The sequence below is a fragment of the Coregonus clupeaformis genome, unplaced genomic scaffold, assembly GCF_020615455.1.
Source record: "Coregonus clupeaformis isolate EN_2021a unplaced genomic scaffold, ASM2061545v1 scaf0257, whole genome shotgun sequence".
Taxonomy (NCBI): Eukaryota; Metazoa; Chordata; class Actinopteri; order Salmoniformes; family Salmonidae; genus Coregonus; species Coregonus clupeaformis.
The window spans coordinates 467,028-490,152 of record NW_025533712.1 but is presented as its reverse complement, the minus strand read 5'-3'; the positions used below and the strand labels follow the sequence as shown (position 1 = coordinate 490,152).

The window sequence follows — 23,125 nt, the reverse complement described above, 5'->3', positions numbered from 1 at the left end:
GGCAAAGGTGAGTTAATTAACTCTTTCAAGTCTCACTTTGAGTTCTTCCACATGCATGTCTTTTTATACGGCACAGTAGCTGATCTATTTGAAATCATTCCTATTTCCTCCAAACGTGTTTTCTTGTCCTAGATCCATCATGTTAACCTGATAGATGTCCTTTTGAGCTGGTGCTGTTTGGGATGATGACAGCTCAGAAATCCCTGATGGTGGTAAGTAGCATCTTGCTGGTAAATGTTTAGATGTCTGTCTATTAGCAATTTCACTTCAATTTCTCTTCTCTCCTCCTCTGTTTACTTTAGCAACCTGGTGGGTTCTTGGAGCGTCTGTACGCTCTCCTGTACTCCTTCCTGCCCACTGTTGCCAGCATTGAGCCAAAGGCTGAGAGATACCTGTTGCTGCTCAATGTAAGAGTCAAGAGTTTACTTCCTGTTTTCTTCCTTATTACTAGTTTACTTCCTCTTTACTCGTTCCTGGTTAACAGGGTTTCAATGCCGTTTTAGGGGAGTAACTCTCATTGTCTCTCTCCTCTTGATAAGCTAGTAGCTCAGAGCCATTTTCTATGTGTTGTGTGGTGTTCCCTTCAGGGCGGGCTGATGGCTCTGCTAGATGACATGTTTGGGCAGCAGCTGGCCTGGTATTTTAACCGAGAGTCTCTGGTCACTCAGCTCTCCAGCCTCCTGGAGTACCACCTCGAGTACCTCATGGCCAGCATGTAGTCCTACTGCAGAGACCTGAAGGGCCACACTTCTTCTCTCTCTCTCTCTCTCTCTCTCTCTCTCTCTCTCTCTCTCTCTCTCTCTCTCTCTCTCTCTCTCTCTCTCTCTCTTCCTCTCTCTGGAATTGAGGACTTGAAGTGCTTCGTTGAACCCTGATTAGTTAACACATTAAATGCATGTATTCTCTTGTTTTCTCTCCCCACAGGATTCTTGTGACACTTTGCCACCTAACAGTGCTCTATACACTAGTGCACTACATTACTTTGCTCTGAATTTTACATTTTTAAATAAAATAAATAGTAGTTCAAAAGCATTTGTCTCTGTCTTTTCATTTATTTGATTATTTCATCACTATTTCCTATTCCTGGAGTTGTTATGAGGCTAATATTACATTATTACATGAACAATTATGCTTTATTCTTTGCATATGAAAATAAAAACCAACTTTAAGTTGATTTACATGTACTACAGGCCCACGCTTTATGGCATTGTACTGTGATGTGTGATACTGTACTATTTAAAAACATGGAGGCCTACATACACTGAGTGTACAAAACATTAAGAACACCTTGCTAATATTGAGTTGCACCCCTGTTGCTCAGAACAGCCTCAATTTGTCGGGGCATGGACTCTACAAGGTGTCGAAAGCGTTCCAAAGGGATTCTGGCCCATGTTGACTCCAATGCTTCCCACAGTTGTGTCAAGTTGGCTGAAAGACCTTTGGGTGGTGGACCATTCTTGATACACCTACTACCATACCCCGTTCAAAGGATCATAGCTTTCACCTGAATTTACCTGGTCAGTCTATGTCATGGAAAGAGCAGGTGTTCCTAATGTTTTGTACACTCAGTGTATGTTAGTTGTGTAGTAACCTGGTACAGTATAAAGTCCACCACTATAGGGAACAATTGCTTCTGTCTTGAAAGTTACTTCTCACTATCCGTACTCTATTTTAAGACTGCCATTGTAGACTCAGGTAAATTGGTTATTTTAGTTTCAGTTTGCCATAAATGTCTGAGCCATTTACCATCATTCCCATTGAAACCAATGTTAGAGTTCATGTATAGCCCCTGGTTCACCCCAGACTTGACTGCCCTTGACCAGCACAAAAACATCCTGTGGCGTACTGCATTAGCATCGAACAACTTTTCAGGGAAGTCAGGAACCAATATACACAATCAGTTAGGAAAGCAAAGGCTAGCTTTTTCAAACAGAAATGTGCATCCTGTAGCACTAACTCCAAAACGTTTTGGGACACTGTAAAGTCCATGGAGAATAAGAGCACCTCCTCCCAGCTACCCACTGCACTGAGGCTAGGAAACACTGTCACCACCGATAAATCTACGATAATCGAGAATATCAATAAGCATTTTGCTACGGCTGGCCATGCTTTCCACTTGGCTACCCCTACCCCGGCCACCAGCTCTGCACCCTCCGCTGCAACTTGCCCCCACATCTCCTTCACCCAAATACAGATAGCTGATGTCCTGAAAGAGCTGCTAAATCTGGACCCCGCCGAAATTGTCGCAACCCCTATTACTAGCCTGTTCAATCTGTCTTTCGTTCGTCTGAGATCCCCAGAGATTTGGAAAGCTGCCGCGGTCATCCCCCTCTTCGAGCTGGTCATGGGTGCACCTCAGCCACGCTCAATGTCCTAAACGATATGATAACCGCGATCGATAAAAGACAGTAATGTGCAGCCGTCTTCATCGACCTGGCCAAGGCTTTTGACTCTGTCAATCACTGCATTCTTATTGGCAGACTAAATAGCCTTGGTTTCTCAAATGACTGCCTCACCTGGTTCACCAACTACTTCTCAGATAGAGTTCAATGTGTCAAATCGGAGGGCCTGTTGTCTGGACCTCTAGCAGTCTCTAAGGGGGTGCCACAGGGTTCAAATCTCGGGCCGACTCTATTCTCTGTGTATATCAATGATGTCGCTCTTGCTGCTGGTGACTCTCAGATCTACCTCTACGCAGACGACACCATTTTGTATACATCTGGCCCTTCACTGGACACTGTGTGAACAAACCTCCAAACGAGCTTCAATGCCATACAACACTCCTTCCGTGGCCTCCAACTGCTCTTAAACGCTAGTAAAACTAAATGCATGCTCTTCAATCGAACGCTGCTTGCACCCGCCCGCCCGATTAGATTCACTACTCTCGGCGGGTCTGACTTAGAATATGTGGACAACTACAAATACCTAGGTGTCTGGTTAGACCGTAAACTCTCCTTCCAGACTCACATTAAGCATCTCCAATCCAAAGCTAAATCTAGAATCGGCTTCCTATTTCGCAACAAAGCCTCCTTCACTCATGCTGCTAAACATGCCCTCGTAAAACTGACTATCCTACCGATCCTTGACTTCGGCGATGTCATTTACAAAATAGCTTCCAACACTCTACTCAGCAAATTGGATGTAGTCTATCACAGTGCCATCTGTTTTGTCACCAAAGCCCCATATACTACCCACCATTGTGACCTGTACACTCTCGTTGGCTGGCCCTCACTACATATTCGTCGCCAAACCCACTGGCTCCAGGTCAACTATAAATCACTTCTAGGCAAATCCCCGCCTTATCTTAGATCATTGGTCACCATAGCAACACCCACCCGTAGTATGCGTTCCAGCAGGTATATCTCACTGGTCATCCCCAAAGCCAACACCTCCTTTGGCCGCCATTCCTTCCAGTTCTCTGCTGCATATAGCTGGAACGGACTGCAAACATCTCTGAAGCTGGAGACACTTATCTCCCTCACTAACTTTAAACATCAGTTGTCAGAGCAGCTTACCGATCACTGCACCTGTACACAGCCCATCTGTAATTAGCCCACCCAACTACCTCATCCCCATATTGTGATTTACATTGTTATTTATTTTGCTAATTGTGTGTTACAGCAAATAAGGTGATACAATGTTAGATCATGATATTATCTATTCAGTAGATTGAGTAGTTAAGGGAGACAGAAGCTCACCTTCCAGCCTAGGTCACTAAAGCTCACATATAATTCATGTCTCTTACAAGCCTGACGCCCACTGTTGACATGGCTGTGATCTGAAAGGGATCAAAAAATATGTTATGAGACAGGACAGACTGTCAAGCATGCTTTGGATGCATTGGATTTAAAATAAAGACACAATTAAATGTAAACGCAAGTTAAGTAATTTTGTAATTTGGATGAACTATCCCTTTAAACTCTGCAAAAACAAGCTTAACAACAACACCAAAAACCAGTGTTGTCCCCTGACCTTGTATGACCTCACCATGTATACTGGGCAGGGGACGGTCATATTTGGGCTTCTTCTTGCGGGGGTTGGGATTCAGGGCGCGACAGGGGGCCTGGCTGGCCCTGAAGAAGGTCACCATGAAGGGCTGTTTGGAGCAGGGGCCCCTTCGACCCACCAAGCCTACCCACCCAGCTGACAAGGACTGGTCTGATAGAGAGAAAACAATGTGTGTGTGTGTTTGTGTGTGTGTGCGTGTGCGTGTGCGTGTGCGTGTGTGTGAGAGAGAGAGAGTGATACAATCTTGAGGTACACCAAAACAGCATATCTCAATTTCTATGTATTTACTAAACAATTACAAATACTATATGACATTACATAATATAATAATAAGCCATTTAGCAGACGCTTTTATCCAAAGCAACTTACAGTCATGCGTGCATACATTTTTTTTGTGTATGGGTGGTCCCGGGGATCGAACCCACTACCTTGGCGTTACAAGCGCCGTGCTCTACCAGCTGAGCTACAGAGGACCACTGCACAGGTATTGGTGTAGTATTCTGAGTTAACTTGCCTCTTTATTCAATGGTATAATAATCAAGAAATCCACTTTGTGGGAAATACCCTCCCCATCTGCAGAGCATTTCCTGACCCTGACCATAGTATTAACTCTTTGAGGCTCACCCTCCTCTGTGTCCACATAGAGACTGCAGGGGTGCAGGACGTGACAAATAAACTCGAAACTGGGAATGTTTACTGGTTGTTCATGAGGTCAAGGGGAAGTCAATGTGTGGAATAAATTTAACTAGTTGTGGAAAATATTCTAGATCAAGAAAAATAAGGTAAGGAGCAAGAGCTGCATGCATATTATGTGTGCCAAACAGGTGCTGCGTAGATTACAATATAATTTTCGGACCTTTTGGAACAACGTAAACAACAATAACTACATTATAAGCGTACCAGAGAGTTTGTTGTAACGTTTTTTTGCCAAGCCTTTATTACAGCAAAGACTAAAAACAGTCACATTCATTTGTAAATGCAATTTCCGAAATGGAACGGCTTATTGTTTAAGCTAATTATTCTAAGCTCGCTTTATTTTATTTTAAAACTAACATGCTTGATTGCATTTCAAATCATGAATGACTCATATGCTGTGTGATGACATGAACGAATGAAAGATTGATTGATACAGTAGCCTATATAAGCATTGAAATATAGGCCTAAATAAGTTACAGTATTAAGACTAAACAGGATATGCTCTTAGGCCTACAGCTCGGGCTGCTATACTAAGCCTACTAATGATAATGGCAATACTTATTATAATGATGATCATAATAATATTAGTAATAATAACAATAAGAAGAATATCAAGAAAAAGCAGGGTTATTATTATTATCATTATTATTAATTCTGACACTTTGGAACAATGTAAACAACACTAAATTAATTATAAAGATACCAGAGAGGCTGTTCTAACAAAAAGAAAGTGTAAAGCCTTTATTACAGCAAAGCAAAGATTAAAAACAGCCGAATTTGTGAAATCGTTTACTTGACATGTTGTTGTGTGAGCCTTGGTGCTCACCGAACCATTAGGCTATTAAACAAACACTCAAACAGGCAACAGAAGCAGGATCTGACTTATTTCTGTAGATATACAGTTGAAGTCAGAAGTTTCCATACACTTAGGTTGGAGTCATTAAAACTCGTTTTTCAACCACTCCACACATTTCTTGTTAACAAACTATAGTTTTGGCAAGTTGGTTAGGACATCTACTTTGTGCATGACACAAGTAATCTTTCCAACAATTGTTTACAGACAGATTATTTCACTTATAATTCACTGTATCACAATTCCAGTGGGTCAGAAGTTTACATACACTAAGTTGACTGTGCCTTTAAACAGCTTGGAAAATTCCAGAAAATGATGTCATGGCTTTAGAAGCTTCTGATAGGCTAATTGACATAATTTGAGTCAATTGGAGGTGTACCTGTGGATGTATTTCAAAGCCTACCTTCAAACTCAGTGCCTCTTTGCTTGACATCATGTGAAAATCAAAATAAATCAGCCAAGACCTCAGAAAATGTTCTTTAGACCTCCACAAGTCTGGTTCATTCTTGGAAGCAATTTCCAAACGCCTGAAGGTACCACGTTCATCTGTACAAACAATAGTACACAAGTATAAACACCATGGGACCACGCAGCCATCATACCGTACATGAAGGAGGCGCGTTCTGTCTCCTAGAGATGAACGTACTTTGGTGCGAAAAGTGCAAATCAATCCCAGAACAACAGCAAAGGACCCTGTGAAGATGCTGGATGAAACAGGTACAAAGGTATATATATCCAAAGTAAAACGAGTCCTATATCGACATAACCTGAAAGGCCGCTCAGCAAGGAAGAAGCCACTGCTCCAAAACCGCCATAAAAATGCCAGGCTACGGTTTGCAACTGCACATGGGGACAAAGACTGTACTTTTTGGAGAAATGTCCTCTGGTCTGATGAAACAAAAATAGAACTGTTTGGCCATAATGACCATCGTTATGTTTGGAGGAAAAGGGGGGGTCTTGCAAGCCGAAGAACACCATCCCAACCGTGAAGCACGGGGGTGGCAGCATCATGCTGTGGGGGTACTTTGCTGCAGGAGGGACTGGTGCACTTCACAAAATAGATGGCATCATGAGGAAGGAAAATTATGTGGATATATTGAAGCAACATCTCAAGACATCAGTCAGGAAGTTAAAGCTTGGTCGCAAATGGGTCTTCCAAATGGACAATGACCCCAAGCATACTTCCAAAGTTGTGGCAAAATGGCTTAAGAACAACAAAGTCAAGGTAATGGAGTGGCCATCACAAAGCCCTGACCTCAATCCTATAGAACATTTGTTGGCAGAACTGAAAAAGCGTGTGTGAGCAAGGAGGCCTACAAACCTGACTCAGTTACACCAGCTCTGTCAGGAGGAATGGGCCAAAATTCACCCAACTTATTGTGGGAAGCTTGTGGAAGGCTACCCGAAATGTTTGACCCAAGTTAAACAATTTAAAGGCAATGCTACCAAATACTAATTGAGTGTATGTAAACTTCTGACCCATTGGGAATGTGATGAAATAAATAAAAGCAGAAATAAATCATTCTCTCTACTATTATTCTGACATTTCACATTCTTAAAATAAAGTGGTGATCCTAACTGACCTAAGACAGGGAATTTATACTAGGATTAAATGTTAGTAATGGTGAAAAACTGAGTTTAAATGTATTTGCTAATGTGTATGTTAACTTCCGACTTCAACTGTATATGGATCATTTATAAAGCCAGGCACATTTAACAGTTAAGCTATTGATTATTGACCTAATTAAGTCGGGGTTTCCTCTCCTCACTTTTCTTAGACAATAAGGCAAGGGCTGTTTTCTCATCTCTTCATTCTGCTGCTGCCTCCGCCACATTGTTCTCAACAACAATACGCAGATTAAATGTGCTATTATGCACATAGCAACATGGTCTAGGAAAAGGCACCAATTCAACAGAGCACTGATGTGTTTCAGAACTGCAGACAGTGACCACTATCCAACGCGGGAGAAAGTGCATTTGTTATAAAATGATATTATTTTTATTCTTGCACCATTGTTCTTATGTAATATAACCATATGCAATTTCAGTAACACTTCTTAGAGTGATGGACTGTGCCATCCCCACGGCCTCCACAATGGATTAGTCCACTCAGACTGGCGCGAATCAGACAGGTGTTTTGTACACCATGATATTTGTACATTAATTTTTTCCTACTGCTCCGCTAAAGAAATATTGGTCAACCATCAGCCTATCGACCAAACAATCGACCAGTCGAATAAATGGGGTCAACCCTACTAGCTATATAATCTTCCAGAACGATGAGTAGGTGTGTCCAAACTTTTGACTGTTACTGTACATACAGTATATCTATATTGCATAGTTATAACCCTTAACTAATACTGTTTACATGTGTGCATATCTTTGTCTTATAGAACCACAACAATAAGATTCCAAGTTATTCGGATTACCACAATCATATAAACATCCTCAAATACAAACAGCTGTGTCTGCATGTGTGCGTGTGGTGGTGACCAAGTGTTTAGTATGGGCCTCAACATCATGTTCTAACCGGACAGCACTATAGTGCTCAGAACCAAACCAATCAGTTATAAGTATATAGCGGGTGAGGGCATTCACAGCCAACCGCTCAGACGGGTGAGGGCATACTAGCCAGCTGTTTTACGTGGTCTTTCTAGCTGGATTTAGTGACTAACAGTATTTTACATGGTCTGTCATTTCTTTAGCGACCAATAGTTTTTACAGTCATTGTGATAACTATAAACTTTTATACTAACATCACCAATCTGAGGTAAAATGGATGTGTAATTCCACTACATTTTATGGGGTGAAAATGCAGGCTTGTAGTAACACAAACTGTCCACAGTCCACATTCGGGAAATTAGCGGAATATACAATAATTTACTATGCCAAAATAATTCAACATGTCAACTTAAGATGATAGTATACAGTATGTTGCCCACTCACAAACGATTGCAACAATGACATCTATTTCTCACTCATTTAACCATTTGGAGAGTAAAATAATGCTCTCAAACACAATTTAACTGGTCGCTGTAGACTAGAGCCTCCATAGTCTGTGCAGCAGCCTGAACGTTTGACGTCCCTACCTTTTTAGGTTTCTTTTCATGTCTAGTCCATTGTACTGGCCTGTGTGAGGTGTAGTAGTTTGATGCATCTTCTTGCTTTGCTTATTTTTTGTCACCTGAAAATTCAGTCTCAGCCAACAATTGTTGATATCCTTCATTCCTTACCTGACCCTTACAGACACAGATACCGGACCCAAAGACATTCAAGCAGCACTTTGACAGCAAGCATCCCAAGTCCCCAATACCTCCAGAGCTGGTTGCTGTTGAGGCTTAAAAGACCACACACACACACAATGGACCTACAGCTGGGATAAGATGCTCTCATCATTCAGACTCACAGTATACATGTTAGCAGCAAATTCTTGCCCTATGCTTCAACTGTATTTCATATGGCTCAATATGTGGAAATGTTGTCACTCATCGCCTTTCATGTTGTGATTCACAGACACACGATGACCACGATTTGAGCGCTGCAACTGGGACTGAATGGCGTCAAGGGACAAAACACTGAGACCCCTGGACATGGGTGGGGGAATATTTGTGTTACAATGACCTAAAAGGGGGGGGGGGGCAGAAGCACGCCAGCACCCCATCTTATATGTCCAACCACCCCTCAACTTCAGACTCTATTGAAGCACCCATCTTACTTCTATGAGCCCACTCTACCTACATCCCTTTTCCCTATGCCGCTTCCTTCATTCATTCCTGATTCAATACCATCTAGACTGTTACACGTCTAAAAGTTTCATGGTGTTACTTTTATCTCATCTGTGTACCGCTGTCCTACTTTTTCCCCCAACTCTTTTCTATACCTCCTCCCATACACTCTTGTGCAAATCATTTCTGCTTTCTTTGACAATGGTGTCATAGTGGAAATGATTTGTTAGTTGCCCAAGACTGAGCCTTGTTCTGCCTGTAAAAGGCCCTGGTCGAAACAATGCCAAAATCACTTTTGATAGTCTCCGGGTCCATGTTGTAACAATTGTTTTTTGCATTTGACCATTTACAATAAATGTAGCAATATATATGAAAGCATTCCTCTGCCTGTTTGATCCATTCTGAAGGAAAGCAGTGACTACGTTTTGTGTGTGTGAGAGAATATGTATGCCTTCTAATGCTAGCAGAAAATCGTTACTTCCGAATGCAAGTTAAACGCCATTCCGTCTATACTGATACCAGACAAATGTATACTTATAAGTATTTTCAAATGTATTTCCAATATACTGCAATGCTATGTAGCTGAAGAGGGGTGACACTGTCTAGGATAGGAGTGTCGATCAGTTTCTGGAGGTCTGTGTTCACTGGCATTTACTCTCACATCTGCATCAAATCAACCTCTACAATAAATATTCTAGTTTATTTTATTACAAATATAGCAGTACACAATCCTCCAGAAATCTGTTGACAATGACACATTCCTGTGTATTGGATCCTCTGTATATAGAAAAACGGCAAAAAAAAGATAATTTGGTATTTTCCATTGCTACTAACGTACAGTGGGGGAAAAAAGTATTTAGTCAGCCACCAATTGTGCAAGTTCTCCCACTTAAAAAGATGAGAGAGGCCTGTAATTTTCATCATAGGTACACGTCAACTATGACAAAAAATCCAGAAAATCGCATTGTAGGATTTTTAATGAATTTATTTGCAAATTATGGTGGAAAATAAGTATTTGGTCAATAACAAACGTTTCTCAATACTTTGTTATATACCCTTTGTTGGCAATGACACAGGTCAAACGTTTTCTGTAAGTCTTCACAAGGTTTTCACACACTGTTGCTGGTATTTTGGCCCATTCCTCCATGCAGATCTCCTCTAGAGCAGTGACGTTTTGGGGCTGTCGCTGGGCAGCACGGACTTTCAACTCCCTCCAAAGATTTTCTATGGGGTTGAGATCTGGAGACTGGCTAGGCCACTCCAGGACCTTGAAATGCTTCTTACGAAGCCACTCCTTCGTTGCCAGGGCGGTGTGTTTGGGATCATTGTCATTGTCATGCTGAAAGACCCAGCCACGTTTCATCTTCAATGCCCTTGCTGATGGAAGGAGGTTTTCACTCAAAATCTCACAATACCTGGCCCCATTAATTCTTTCCTTTACACGGATCAGTCGTCCTGGTCCCTTTGCAGAAAAACAGCCCCAAAGCATGATGTTTCCACCCCCATGCTTCACAGTAGGTATGGTGTTCTTTGGATGCAACTCAGCATTCTTTGTCCTCCAAACACGACGAGTTGAGTTTTTACCAAAAAGTTCTATTTTGGTTTCATCTGACCATATGACATTCTCCCAATCCTTTCTGGATCATCCAAATGCACTCTAGCAAATTTCAGAGGGGCCTGGACATGTACTGGCTTAAGCAGGGGGACACGTCTGGCACTGCAGGATTTGAGTCCCTGGCGGCGTAGTGTGTTACTGATGGTAGGCTTTGTTACTTTGGTCCCAGCTCTCTGCAGGTCATTCACTAGGTCCCCCCGTGTGGTTCTGGGATTTTTGCTCACCGTTCTTGTGATCATTTTGACCCCACGGGGTGAGATCTTGCGTGGAGCCCCAGATCGAGGGAGATTATCAGTGGTCTTGTATGTCTTCCATTTCCTAATAATTGCTCCCACAGTTGATTTCTTCAAACCAAGCTGCTTACCTATTGCAGATTCAGTCTTCCCAGCCTGGTGCAGGTCTACAATTTTGTTTCTGGTGTCCTTTGACAGCTCTTTGGTCTTGGCCATAGTGGAGTTTAGAGTGTGACTGTTTGAGGTTGTGGACAGGTGTCTTTTATACTGATAACAAGTTCAAAAAGGTGCCATTAATACAGGTAACGAGTGGAGGACAGAGGAGCCTCTTAAAGAAGAAGTTACAGGTCTGTGAGAGCCAGAAATCTTGCTTGTTTGTAGGTGACCAAATACTTATTTTCCACCATAATTTGCAAATAAATTCATTAAAAATCCTACAATGTGATTTTCTGGAATAAAAATTCTCAATTTGTCTGTCATAGTTGACATGTACCTATGATGAAAATTACAGGCCTCTCTCATCTTTTTAAGTGGGAGAACTTGCACAATTGGTGGCTGACTAAATACTTTATTTCCCCACTGTATGCTGGTTAAAAGTATAATTAAAGAAATGCACACATTTTTTTGCCACGCATATATAGTCCATATATTTAGCATTTTTAATTGAACCATGTGTAGTACATCTAAAAGAGACAATGAGAAATTCATCGTTCAACAAGACAACATAGCCATCAAAAGGGTAGAAATGTAGCATTGCACTTATGTCACAGTACTTTACAGCTTTGATTGGATACATAGAATATATGACAAAGGGTGATGTAATTATCTGAATTACTGTAGATTTGAATAGTTTAATCAGGAGTGAAGTATGGTTATAAGTCCAATGTGAAAATCTCAATTGAGGATTTCTTTATGAAGGAGGTGTTATTCATATACCCTTCTCACACTAAATAATCTATATATTATACTGAACAAAAATATAAATGCAACATGTAAAGTGTTGGTCCCATGTTTCATGAGCTGAAATAAAAGATCCCAGAAATGTTCAGTTCGCACAAAAAGCTTATTTCTCTCAGAATTGGTGCACCAATTTGTTTACATCCCTGTTAGTGAGTATTTCTCCTTTGCCAAGATAATCCATCCACCTGACAGGTGTGGCATATCAAGAAGCTGATTAAACAGCACACCTTGTGCTGGGGACAATAACAGGCCACTTTAAAATGTGCAGTTTTGTCACACGACACAATGTCACAGATGTCTCAAGTTTTGAGGGAGCGTGCAGTTGGCATGCTGACTGCAGGAATGGCCACCAGAGCTGTTGCAAGATAATTTAATGTTCATTTCTCTACCAATGTCGTTTTAGAGAATTTGGCCGTAAGTGCAACTGGCCTCACAACCGCAGACCACGTGTAACCACGCCAGCCCCTCCACATCCGGCTTATTCACCTGCGGGATCGTCTGAGATCAGACACCTGGATAGCTGATGAAACTGTGGGATTGCACAACTGAAGAATATCTGCACAAACTGTAAGAAAAAGTCACAGGGAAGCCCATCTGCGTGCTCGTTGTACTCACCAAGTTCTTGACCTGACTGCAGTTCGGCATCGTAACTGACTTCAGTGGGCAAATGCTCACCTTCGATGGCCCCTGGCACGCTGAATAAGTGTGCCCTTCACGGATGAATCTCGCGTTGCGTTGCCGAGTGGTTTGCTGATGTCAATGTTGTGAACAGAGTGCCCCATGGTGGCAGTGGGATTACGGTATGGGCAGGCATAAGCTACGGACAACAAACACAATTGTATTTTATCGATGGCAATTTGAATGCACAGAGATACCGTGACGAGATCTTGAGGCCCATTGTTGTGCCATTCAACAGCTGCCATCACCTCATATTTCAGCATAATAATGCACAGTCCCATGTCGCAAGGATCTGTACACAATTCCTGGGAGCTGAAAATGTCACAATTCTTCCATGGCCTGCATATTCACAAGACATCTCACCCATTGAGCATGTTTGGAATGCTCTGGATCGACGTGCATGACAGCGTGTTCCAGTTCCTGCCAGTATCCAGCAACTTCGCAAAACCATCGAAGAGGAGTGGGTCAACATTCTACAGGCCTCAATCAACAGCTTGATCAACTCTATGCTAAGGAGATGTGTCCCGCTGCATGAGGCAAATGGTGGTCACACCAGATACTGACTGGTTTTCTGATCAACGCACCTATCTTTATTTAAAAAGGTATCTGTGACCAACAGATGCACATCTGCATTCCCAGTCATGTTAAATCCATAGATTAGGGCCTAAGGAATATATTTTAATTGACTGATTTCCTTATATGAACTGTAACACAGTAAATCTTTGAAATTCTTGCGTTTATATTTTTGTTCAGTGTAGATACATACTATTTATACACATATTGCCAGATTATTGCTATCAACTACTGGCTGCAAGGTATATTACCCAGTTTGTATCTTTTGGAACAATGGTAGTCAAGTTTATAAAAATTATGTAGAATATATGGGCTACCACAGGTGTCACAGGCATCCACAGGTCTTGACCACCATGTTACGATGCTTCTTTAGGATCACATTGTTGTTGTCGTCGTAGAAGAGTCCGGAGATGGGACTGAGCTTGGTGGGTGCGCAGCACGCTTTGGGAACCTCGTCCGGCTTCAGAAGGTGAACCTGCCATGAAAAAAGGTCAATCAGACTTATTTATACATGCACTTTTATATAATCAATGATACTATCCTGTTTATAAAAGAGATATGGATTATTATTATGCAGATACTTCAGTGCTCTCCTACCTCAGTGGGCTGTGGCTTTGCCCCCCTTGTCTGAATTTGGTCAATATATTTTAAACCGTGTTGTCTGTGCTCCACAATACTTTATTATCCACTGAGTCAAAGCCTAGACTTTCAGAAGTTCAACAACAACTTCCATGAAACATGCTAAAACATTTCAATGGGCCATTGACCTAGCTAGTGACTTAAAAAGAACATTTGGTATTTTTGTTTTATATTATACCAACAACATAGGAAATCCTCTGGTGACAAAATAGGGTCAATAGAATTAGAATGATGAGTAGGAATGGCATTTTTATAGAATTCTAATGGTAAGCATAGAGTTCCAAACTCATTTCTATGGCAACACAGCTGTCAATTTTGTAAACAACAATTTTCAAAAATATGTGTTGCCAAGAGACATCTAACCGATAGAACATCTCGGCGTTCTATTGAACGTTTTCTGTTCGAAAACAACAACAACAAACTTGACAGATTTTTGAGACCTGAGACTGAAAGATCGACTGGAAAATGCCTGGGTGCTTTTCAAAATTGGTGGGGAGAGTGCGTGGACGTCGGCGGTCTACTGCGTCGACAGGTTGTTCAAATTCATTTGTGGATTGTTTTTGTCTTTTTCCGTTTTGCAGGGTTCGCAATCGTCGGGAGGTGGACAGCGACATCGACTTCGAAGAGGGTATGTTGAGTTTAAACTTCTTATTTTACCACATTTAACAATATAAATGTAATTTGTGAAATGTTGTGTATTTCTGTAATCCATACTTGCAAGCTAACGTTGACTTTAGTGACTTTTGCTAAGAGATGCACTTTTGAACTAGTAGTACTAGCTAGCTTGCTACGTTTTACATCCTAACATTTGTTTGTTTGTATTCCAATGTTCCTAATTTTAGAATCAACTGTCCTGGATGAGGTCCAGTTGGTTGTGCCATTGGATGATGTGCCGGATGTACCACTGCTGCCAGCCATCCTTGAGGAGGTGCCAGATGTGCCGACTATCCTTGAGGTACAATTTTCAGAAAGTTTAATGTTTGAAAAGTATCCCAGATATTCAATTTGTGTCACTTTGACATTCTAAAAATCTTTGTTGTCTGCTTTCTGCTTTAGGAGGCCACTGGTAATTGGCAGTTGATACCGATTAGGTTTAGCTCCCTGTACTGTGGGCCTGTTGTGATCAGGGTAAGAGACCCACACACACACACACAGTCACATCACTGTTGCAATGTTTGCTGTTTCTAACCTGAATGTATTGTAATGTCAACCCCCTCTTGTGCAGAACAATGCCGGTCCGGTGGCTAAAGCTTGGAGAACTTTCCAGTTCATCAGCCCCATTATCACCTACATGCGTGGGGGATCCCAGGTATGTGTCTTTGTCACTACCTAATCCTAATCTACATCGTCAGTGTCATGTGATCTTGATGGAAATATGTTACAGCGATGGCTGATGTTGTTTTGTTGATGTTGTCTTGTCATTTCACTCCACAGCAGGTGGTGGTGAGGATGCACCATGCGAGTAGGGTTCGAGGCCTGGAGACTCAACTGGTGTGGGCCATCTCCAAGGAGACACACAGACTTAGTCCAGAGGGCATCCCCTACTGTGCCACCAAGGTTCAGTCCATCTCTTGGATCCAGGTAAGATGTAAATACTACTGAATTAGTATTAGATTAGGCTTTTCTTCACTTATTCCGTTAATTGCCTTAACATGTCGTTTCTCTCTGTCAGTATGTGGCTGGCAGGGTGACCCAGTATGCGTCTCACCTCCGCCACGAGACGTCTGTGGCCGTGACGCATGGCTGCTACCAGGTAAATAAACAATTTCCTATGTATATAGAATAGAAATTACAGGGCATTTTCCATTAGATATGGTCTGTTTTCTATTAACGTGTGTTGTGTGTGTGTGTTTTGAGCAGCAAACTGATGTCTCGGTGGTGTACGCCACTCTCCACATGGGGCTGGATGGGCTGCTCTCCTCCTCGGCGTGGTCGGAGGCTGCCTCCGTCTCTACGCCCACCACTCAGCAGTTCACTGAGCCAGAGCCTGAGGGCCACAACTGCTATGAGGTCAGATGTTACACACACACATACTATTGACTAGTAGCATTAAGATCCTTCGATTGACCCTTTGTTTGTCATGTCATTAAATTGGTCACTGATGTTGAATAATTGTTCTGTTATTGTAGGGCTGGGAGGAGGACCTGCTGCCTGAGGAGAGGGAGGTTCCTCTGCTAAAGTGAGTCCCTCTAAATGTGTGTATAGTCTGAGCTTGTCAGATGCTGAAGGATAGTGGTCACAATGCTGTTATCCCCCATTGACATGCTCCATTCCCTCTCTTCCACAGCCTCTACCTTACCACCAAGAGAGTGGAGGACATCGGCCTGAGGCTCGTCTCCCTGCGCCAGGCCTTTACTGTGAGTGGACCCACTTTTCTTTGACTCTCTGTGTCTTCCTGTTCTGTCTGTCTCCTAGAGGAAGATGGGTGTCTCACCCTAACTCTTCCCTCTTCTCTAGACCCTGCTCGGTTCCACCCTGAGCAGGAACCATCTGTTTGTGGCGGGAAAGGTCCTACTGGGCGCACTGGTTCAGGTCCACCAGATGGTAGCTCACTAACTCATTGTCCTTCAAGGGAAAGAGAGCGTCCTCGGTGGGAAATGTGTTCTGTGCACTAACATCACTGCTCTTTGCTTTGTGATAGGACGAGGCCGAATTCATCCGTGCCTATAACGACTTTGTGGACTACCTGAGTGACCCCTCCAAGCAGATTGACATTGAGAGGGGAGCTGGCTGAGGCAAAGGTGAGTTAATTAACTCTTTCAAGTCTCACTTTGAGTTCTTCCACATGCATGTCTTTTATACGGCACAGTAGCTGATCTATTTGAAATCATTCCTATTTTCTCCAAACGTGTTTTCTTGTCCTAGATCCATCATGTTAACCTGATAGATGTCCTTTTGAGCTGGTGCTGTTTGGGATGATGACAGCTCAGAAATCCCTGATGGTGGTAAGTAGCATCTCGCTGGTAAATGTTTAGATGTCTGTCTATTAGCAATTTCACTTCAATTTCTCTTCTCTCCTCCTCTGTTTACTTTAGCAACCTGGTGGGTTCTTGGAGCGTCTGTACGCTCTCCTGTACTCCTTCCTGCCCACTGTTGCCAGCATTGAGCCAAAGGCTGAGAGATACCTGTTGCTGCTCAATGTAAGAGTCAAGAGTTTACTTCCTGTTTTCTTCCTTATTACTAGTTTACTTCCTCTTTACTCGTTCCTGGTTAACAGGGTTTCAATGCCGTTTTAGGGGGGAGTAACTCTCATTGTCTCTCTCCTCTTGATAAGCTAGTAGCTCAGAGCCATTTTCTATGTGTTGTGTGGTGTTCCCTTCAGGGCGGGCTGATGGCTCTGCTAGATGACATGTTTGGGCAGCAGCTGGCCTGGTATTTTAACCAAGAGTCTCTGGTCACTGAGCTCTCCAGCCTCCTCGAGTACCACCTCGAGTACCTCATGGCCAGCATGTAGTCCTACTGCAGAGACCTGAAGGGCCACACTTCTTCTCTCTCTCTCTCTCTCTCTCTCTCTCTCTCTCTCTCTCTCTCTCTCTCTCTCTCTCTCTCTCTCTCTCTCTCTCTCTCTCTCTCTCTCTCTCTCTCTCTCTCTCTCTCTCTGGAATTGAGGACTTGAAGTGCTTCGTTGAACCCTGATTAGTTAACACCTATTAAATTCATGTATTCTCTTGTTTTCTCTCCCCACAGGATTCTTGTCACACTTTGCCACCTAACAGTGCTCTAGACACTAGTGCACTACATTACTTTGCTCTGAATTTTACATTTTTAAATAAAATAAATAGTAGTTCAAAAGCATTTGTCTCTGTCTTTTCATTTATTTGATTATTTCATCACTATTTCCTATTCCTGGAGTTATTATGAGGCTTATATTACATTATTACATGAACAATTATGCTTTATTCTTTGCATATGGAAATAAAAACCAACTTTAAGTTGATTTACATGTACTACAGGCCCACGCTTTATGGCATTGTACTGTGATGTGTGATACTGTACTATTTAAAAACATGGAGGCCTACATACACTGAGTGTACAAAACATTAAGAACACCTTGCTAATATTGAGTTGCACCCCCTGTTGCTCAGAACAGCCTCAATTTGTCGGGGCATGGACTCTACAAGGGGTCGAAAGCGTTCCAAAGGGATTCTGGCCTATGTTGACTCCAAAGCTTCCCACAGTTGTGTCAAGTTGGCTGAAAGACCTTTGGGTGGTGGACCATTCTTGATACACCTACTACCATACCCCGTTCAAAGGATCATAGCTTTCACCTGAATTTACCTGGTCAGTCTATGTCATGGATAGAGCAGGTGTTCCTAATGTTTTGTACACTCAGTGTATGTTAGTTGTGTAGTAACCTGGTACAGTATAAAGTCCACCACTATAGGGAACAATTGCTTCTGTCTTGAAAGTTACTTCTCACTATCCGTACTCTATTTTAAGACTGCCATTGTAGACTCAGGTAAATTGGTTATTTTAGTTTCAGTTTGCCATAAATGTCTGAGCCATTTACCGTCATTCCCATTGAAACCAATGTTAGAGTTCATGTATAGCCCCTGGTTCACCCCAGACTTGACTGCCCTTGACCAGCACAAAAACATCCTGTGGCGTACTGCATTAGCATCGAACAACTTTTCAGGGAAGTCAGGAACCAATATACACAATCAGTTAGGAAAGCAAAGGCTAGCTTTTTCAAACAGAAATGTGCATCCTGTAGCACTAACTCCAAAACGTTTTGGGACACTGTAAAGTCCATGGAGAATAAGAGCACCTCCTCCCAGCTACCCACTGCACTGAGGCTAGGAAACACTGTCACCACCGATAAATCTACGATAATCGAGAATATCAATAAGCATTTTGCTACGGCTGGCCATGCTTTCCACTTGGCTACCCCTACCCCGGCCACCAGCTCTGCACCCTCCGCTGCAACTTGCCCATGCCCCCCCGTCCCCCACATCTCCTTCACCCAAATACAGATAGCTGATGTCCTGAAAGAGCTGCTAAATCTGGACCCCGCCGAAATTGTCGCAACCCCTATTACTAGCCTGTTCAACCTGTCTTTCGTTCGTCTGAGATCCCCAGAGATTTGGAAAGCTGCCGCGGTCATCCCCCTCTTCGAGCTGGTCATGGGTGCACCTCAGCCACGCTCAATGTCCTAAACGATATGATAACCGCGATCGATAAAAGACAGTAATGTGCAGCCGTCTTCATCGACCTGGCCAAGGCTTTTGACTCTGTCAATCACTGCATTCTTATTGGCAGACTAAATAGCCTTGGTTTCTCAAATGACTGCCTCACCTGGTTCACCAACTACTTCTCAGATAGAGTTCAATGTGTCAAATCGGAGGGCCTGTTGTCTGGACCTCTAGCAGTCTCTAAGGGGGTGCCACAGGGTTCAAATCTCGGGCCGACTCTATTCTCTGTGTATATCAATGATGTCGCTCTTGCTGCTGGTGACTCTCAGATCTACCTCTACGCAGACGACACCATTTTGTATACATCTGGCCCTTCACTGGACACTGTGTGAACAAACCTCCAAACGAGCTTCAATGCCATACAACACTCCTTCCGTGGCCTCCAACTGCTCTTAAACGCTAGTAAAACTAAATGCATGCTCTTCAATCGAACGCTGCTTGCACCCGCCCGCCCGATTAGAATCACTACTCTCGGCGGGTCTGACTTAGAATATGTGGACAACTACAAATACCTAGGTGTCTGGTTAGACCGTAAACTCTCCTTCCAGACTCACATTAAGCATCTCCAATCCAAAGCTAAATCTAGAATCGGCTTCCTATTTCGCAACAAAGCCTCCTTCACTCATGCTGCTAAACATGCCCTCGTAAAACTGACTATCCTACCGATCCTTGACTTCGGCGATGTCATTTACAAAATAGCTTCCAACACTCTACTCATCAAATTGGATGTAGTCTATCACGGTGCCATCTGTTTTGTCACCAAAGCCCCATATACTACCCACCATTGTGACCTGTACACTCTCGTTGGCTGGCCCTCACTACATATTCGTCGCCAAACCCACTGGCTCCAGGTCATCTATAAATCACTTCTAGGCAAATCCCCGCCTTATCTTAGATCATTGGTCACCATAGCAACACCCACCCGTAGTATGCGTTCCAGCAGGTATATCTCACTGGTCATCCCCAAAGCCAACACCTCCTTTGGCCGCCATTCCTTCCAGTTCTCTGCTGCATATAGCTGGAACGGACTGCAAACATCTCTGAAGCTGGAGACACTTATCTCCCTCACTAACTTTAACATCAGTTGTCAGAGCAGCTTACCGATCACTGCACCTGTACACAGCCCATCTGTAATTAGCCCACCCAACTACCTCATCCCCATATTGTGATTTACATTGTTATTTATTTTGCTAATTGTGTGTTACAACAAATAAGGTGATACAATGTTAGATCATGATATTATCTATTCAGTAGATTGAGTAGTTAAGGGAGACAGAAGCTCACCTTCCAGCCTAGGTCACTAAAGCTCACATATAATTCATGTCTCTTACAAGCCTGACACCCACTGTTGACGTGGCTGTGATCTGAAAGGGATCAAAAAAGATGTTATGAGACAGGACAGACTGTCAAGCATGCTTTGGATGCATTGGATTTAAAATAAAGACACAATTAAATGTAAACGCAAGTTAAGTAATTTTGTAATTTGGATGAACTATCCCTTTAAACTCTGCAAAAACAAGCTTAACAACAACACCAAAAACCAGTGTTGTCCCCTGACCTTGTATGACCTCACCATGTATACTGGGCAGGGGACGGTCATATTTGGGCTTCTTCTTGCGGGGGTTGGGATTCAGGGCGCGACAGGGGGCCTGGCTGGCCCTGAAGAAGGTCACCATGAAGGGCTGTTTGGAGCAGGGGCCCCTTCGACCCACCAAGCCTACCCACCCAGCTGACAAGGACTGGTCTGATAGAGAGAAAACAATGTGTGTGTGTGTGTGTGTTTGTGTGTGTGTGCGTGTGCGTGTGCGTGTGCGTGTGTGTGTGTGTGTGAGAGAGAGAGTGATACATTCTTGAGGTACACCAAAACAACATATCTCCATTTCTATGTATTTACTAAACAATTACAAATACTATATGGAATTACATAATATAATAATAGATAATATGCCATTTAGCAGACGCTTTTATCCAAAGCGACTTACAGTCATGCGTGCATTAATTTTTTTTGTGTATGGGTGGTCCCGGGGATCGAACCCACTACCTTGGCGTTACAAGCGCCGTGCTCTACCAGCTGAGCTACAGAGGAACACTGCACAGGTATTGGTGTAGTATTCTGAGTTAACTTGCCTCTTTATTCAATGGTATAATAATCAAGAAATCCACTTTGTGGGAAATACCCTCCCCATCTGCAGAGCATTTCCTGACCCTGACCATAGTATTAACTCTTTGAGAATCACCCTCCTCTGTGTCCACATAGAGACTGCAGGGGTGCAGGACGTGACAAATAAACTCGAAACTGGGAATGTTTACTGGTTGCTCATGAGGTCAAGGGGAAGTCAATGTGTGGAATAAATTTAACTAGTTGTGGGAAATATTCTAGATCAAGAAAAATAAGGTAAGGAGCAAGCGCTGCATGCATATTATGTGTGCCAAACAGGTGCTGCGTAGATTACAATATAATTTTCTGACCTTTTGGAACAACGTAAACAACAATAACTACATTATAAGCGTACCAGAGAGTTTGTTGTAACGTTTTTTTGCTAAGCCTTTATTACAGCAAAGACTAAAAACAGTCACATTCATTTGTGAATGCAATTTCCGAAATGGAACGGCTTATTGTTTAAGCTAATTATTCTAAGCTCGCTTTATTTTATTTTAAAACTAACATGCTTGATTGCATTTCAAATCATGAATGACTCATATGCTGTGTGATGACATGAACGAATGAAAGATTGATTGATACAGTAGCCTATATAAGCATTGAAATATAGGCCTAAATAAGTTACAGTATTAAGACTAAACAGGATATGCTCTTAGGCCTACAGCTCGGGCTGCTATACTAAGCCTACTAATGATAATGGCAATACTTATTATAATGATGATCATAATAATATTAGTAATAATAACAATAAGAAGGATATCAAGAAAAAGCAGGGTTATTATTATTATCATTATTATTAATTCTGACACTTTGGAACAACGTAAACAACACTAAATGAATTATAAAGATACCAGAGAGGCTGTTCTAACGAAAAAAAAGTGTAAAGCCTTTATTACAGCAAAGCAAAGATTAAAAACAGCCGAATTTGTGAAATCGTTTACTTGACATGTTGTTGTGTGAGCCTTGGTGCTCACCGAACCATTAGGCTATTAAACAAACACTCAAACAGGCAACAGAAGCAGGATCTGACTTATTTCTGTAGATATACAGTTGAAGTCAGAAGTTTACATACACTTAGGTTGGAGTCATTAAAACTCGTTTTTCAACCACTCCACAAATTTCTTGTTAACAAACTATAGTTTTGGCAAGTTGGTTAGGACATCTACTTTGTGCATGACACAAGTAATCTTTCCAACAATTGTTTACAGACAGATTATTTCACTTATAATTCACTGTATCACAATTCCAGTGGGTCAGAAGTTTACATACACTAAGTTGACTGTGCCTTTAAACAGCTTGGAAAATTCCAGAAAATGATGTCATGGCTTTAGAAGCTTCTGATAGGCTAATTGACATAATTTGAGTCAATTGGAGGTGTACCTGTGGATGTATTTCAAAGCCTACCTTCAAACTCAGTGCCTCTTTGCTTGACATCATGTGAAAATCAAAATAAATCAGCCAAGACCTCAGAAAATGTTCTTTAGACCTCCACAAGTCTGGTTCATTCTTGGAAGCAATTTCCAAATGCATGAAGGTACCACGTTCATCTGTACAAACAATAGTACACAAGTATAAACACCATGGGACCACGCAGCCATCATACCGTACATGAAGGAGGCGCGTTCTGTCTCCTAGAGATGAACGTACTTTGGTGCAAAAAGTGCAAATCAATCCCAGAACAACAGCAAAGGACCTTGTGAAGATGCTGGAGGAAACAGGTACAAAGGTATATATATCCACAGTAAAACGAGTCCTATATCGACATAACCTGAAAGGCCGCTCAGCAAGGAAG

The 23,125-nt window shown here is 42.4% G+C and overlaps 1 protein-coding gene and 1 long non-coding RNA gene across 2 annotated transcripts; both read left to right on the top strand.

The window, feature by feature from the left end:
- The first annotated feature begins 13,719 nt into the window (after positions 1-13,719).
- LOC121536075 lies at positions 13,720-16,714 on the top strand. The gene is made up of 12 exons (XM_045214440.1): positions 13,720-13,810; positions 14,562-14,608; positions 14,823-14,935; positions 15,037-15,108; positions 15,206-15,289; positions 15,415-15,561; positions 15,653-15,733; positions 15,841-15,990; positions 16,110-16,159; positions 16,268-16,337; positions 16,438-16,524; positions 16,622-16,714. Exons 1-12 carry the CDS (start codon positions 13,752-13,754, stop codon positions 16,712-16,714), a joined length of 1,053 nt encoding a protein of 350 aa, XP_045070375.1. The 5' UTR covers positions 13,720-13,751.
- Positions 16,715-16,873: 159 nt separating this feature from the next.
- Positions 16,874-17,363, top strand: LOC121563457. Its single transcript, XR_005999882.2, has 3 exons — positions 16,874-16,925; positions 17,016-17,120; positions 17,303-17,363. It is a non-coding gene; the product is annotated as an uncharacterized LOC121563457 (long non-coding RNA).
- Positions 17,364-23,125: the final 5,762 nt, after the last annotated feature.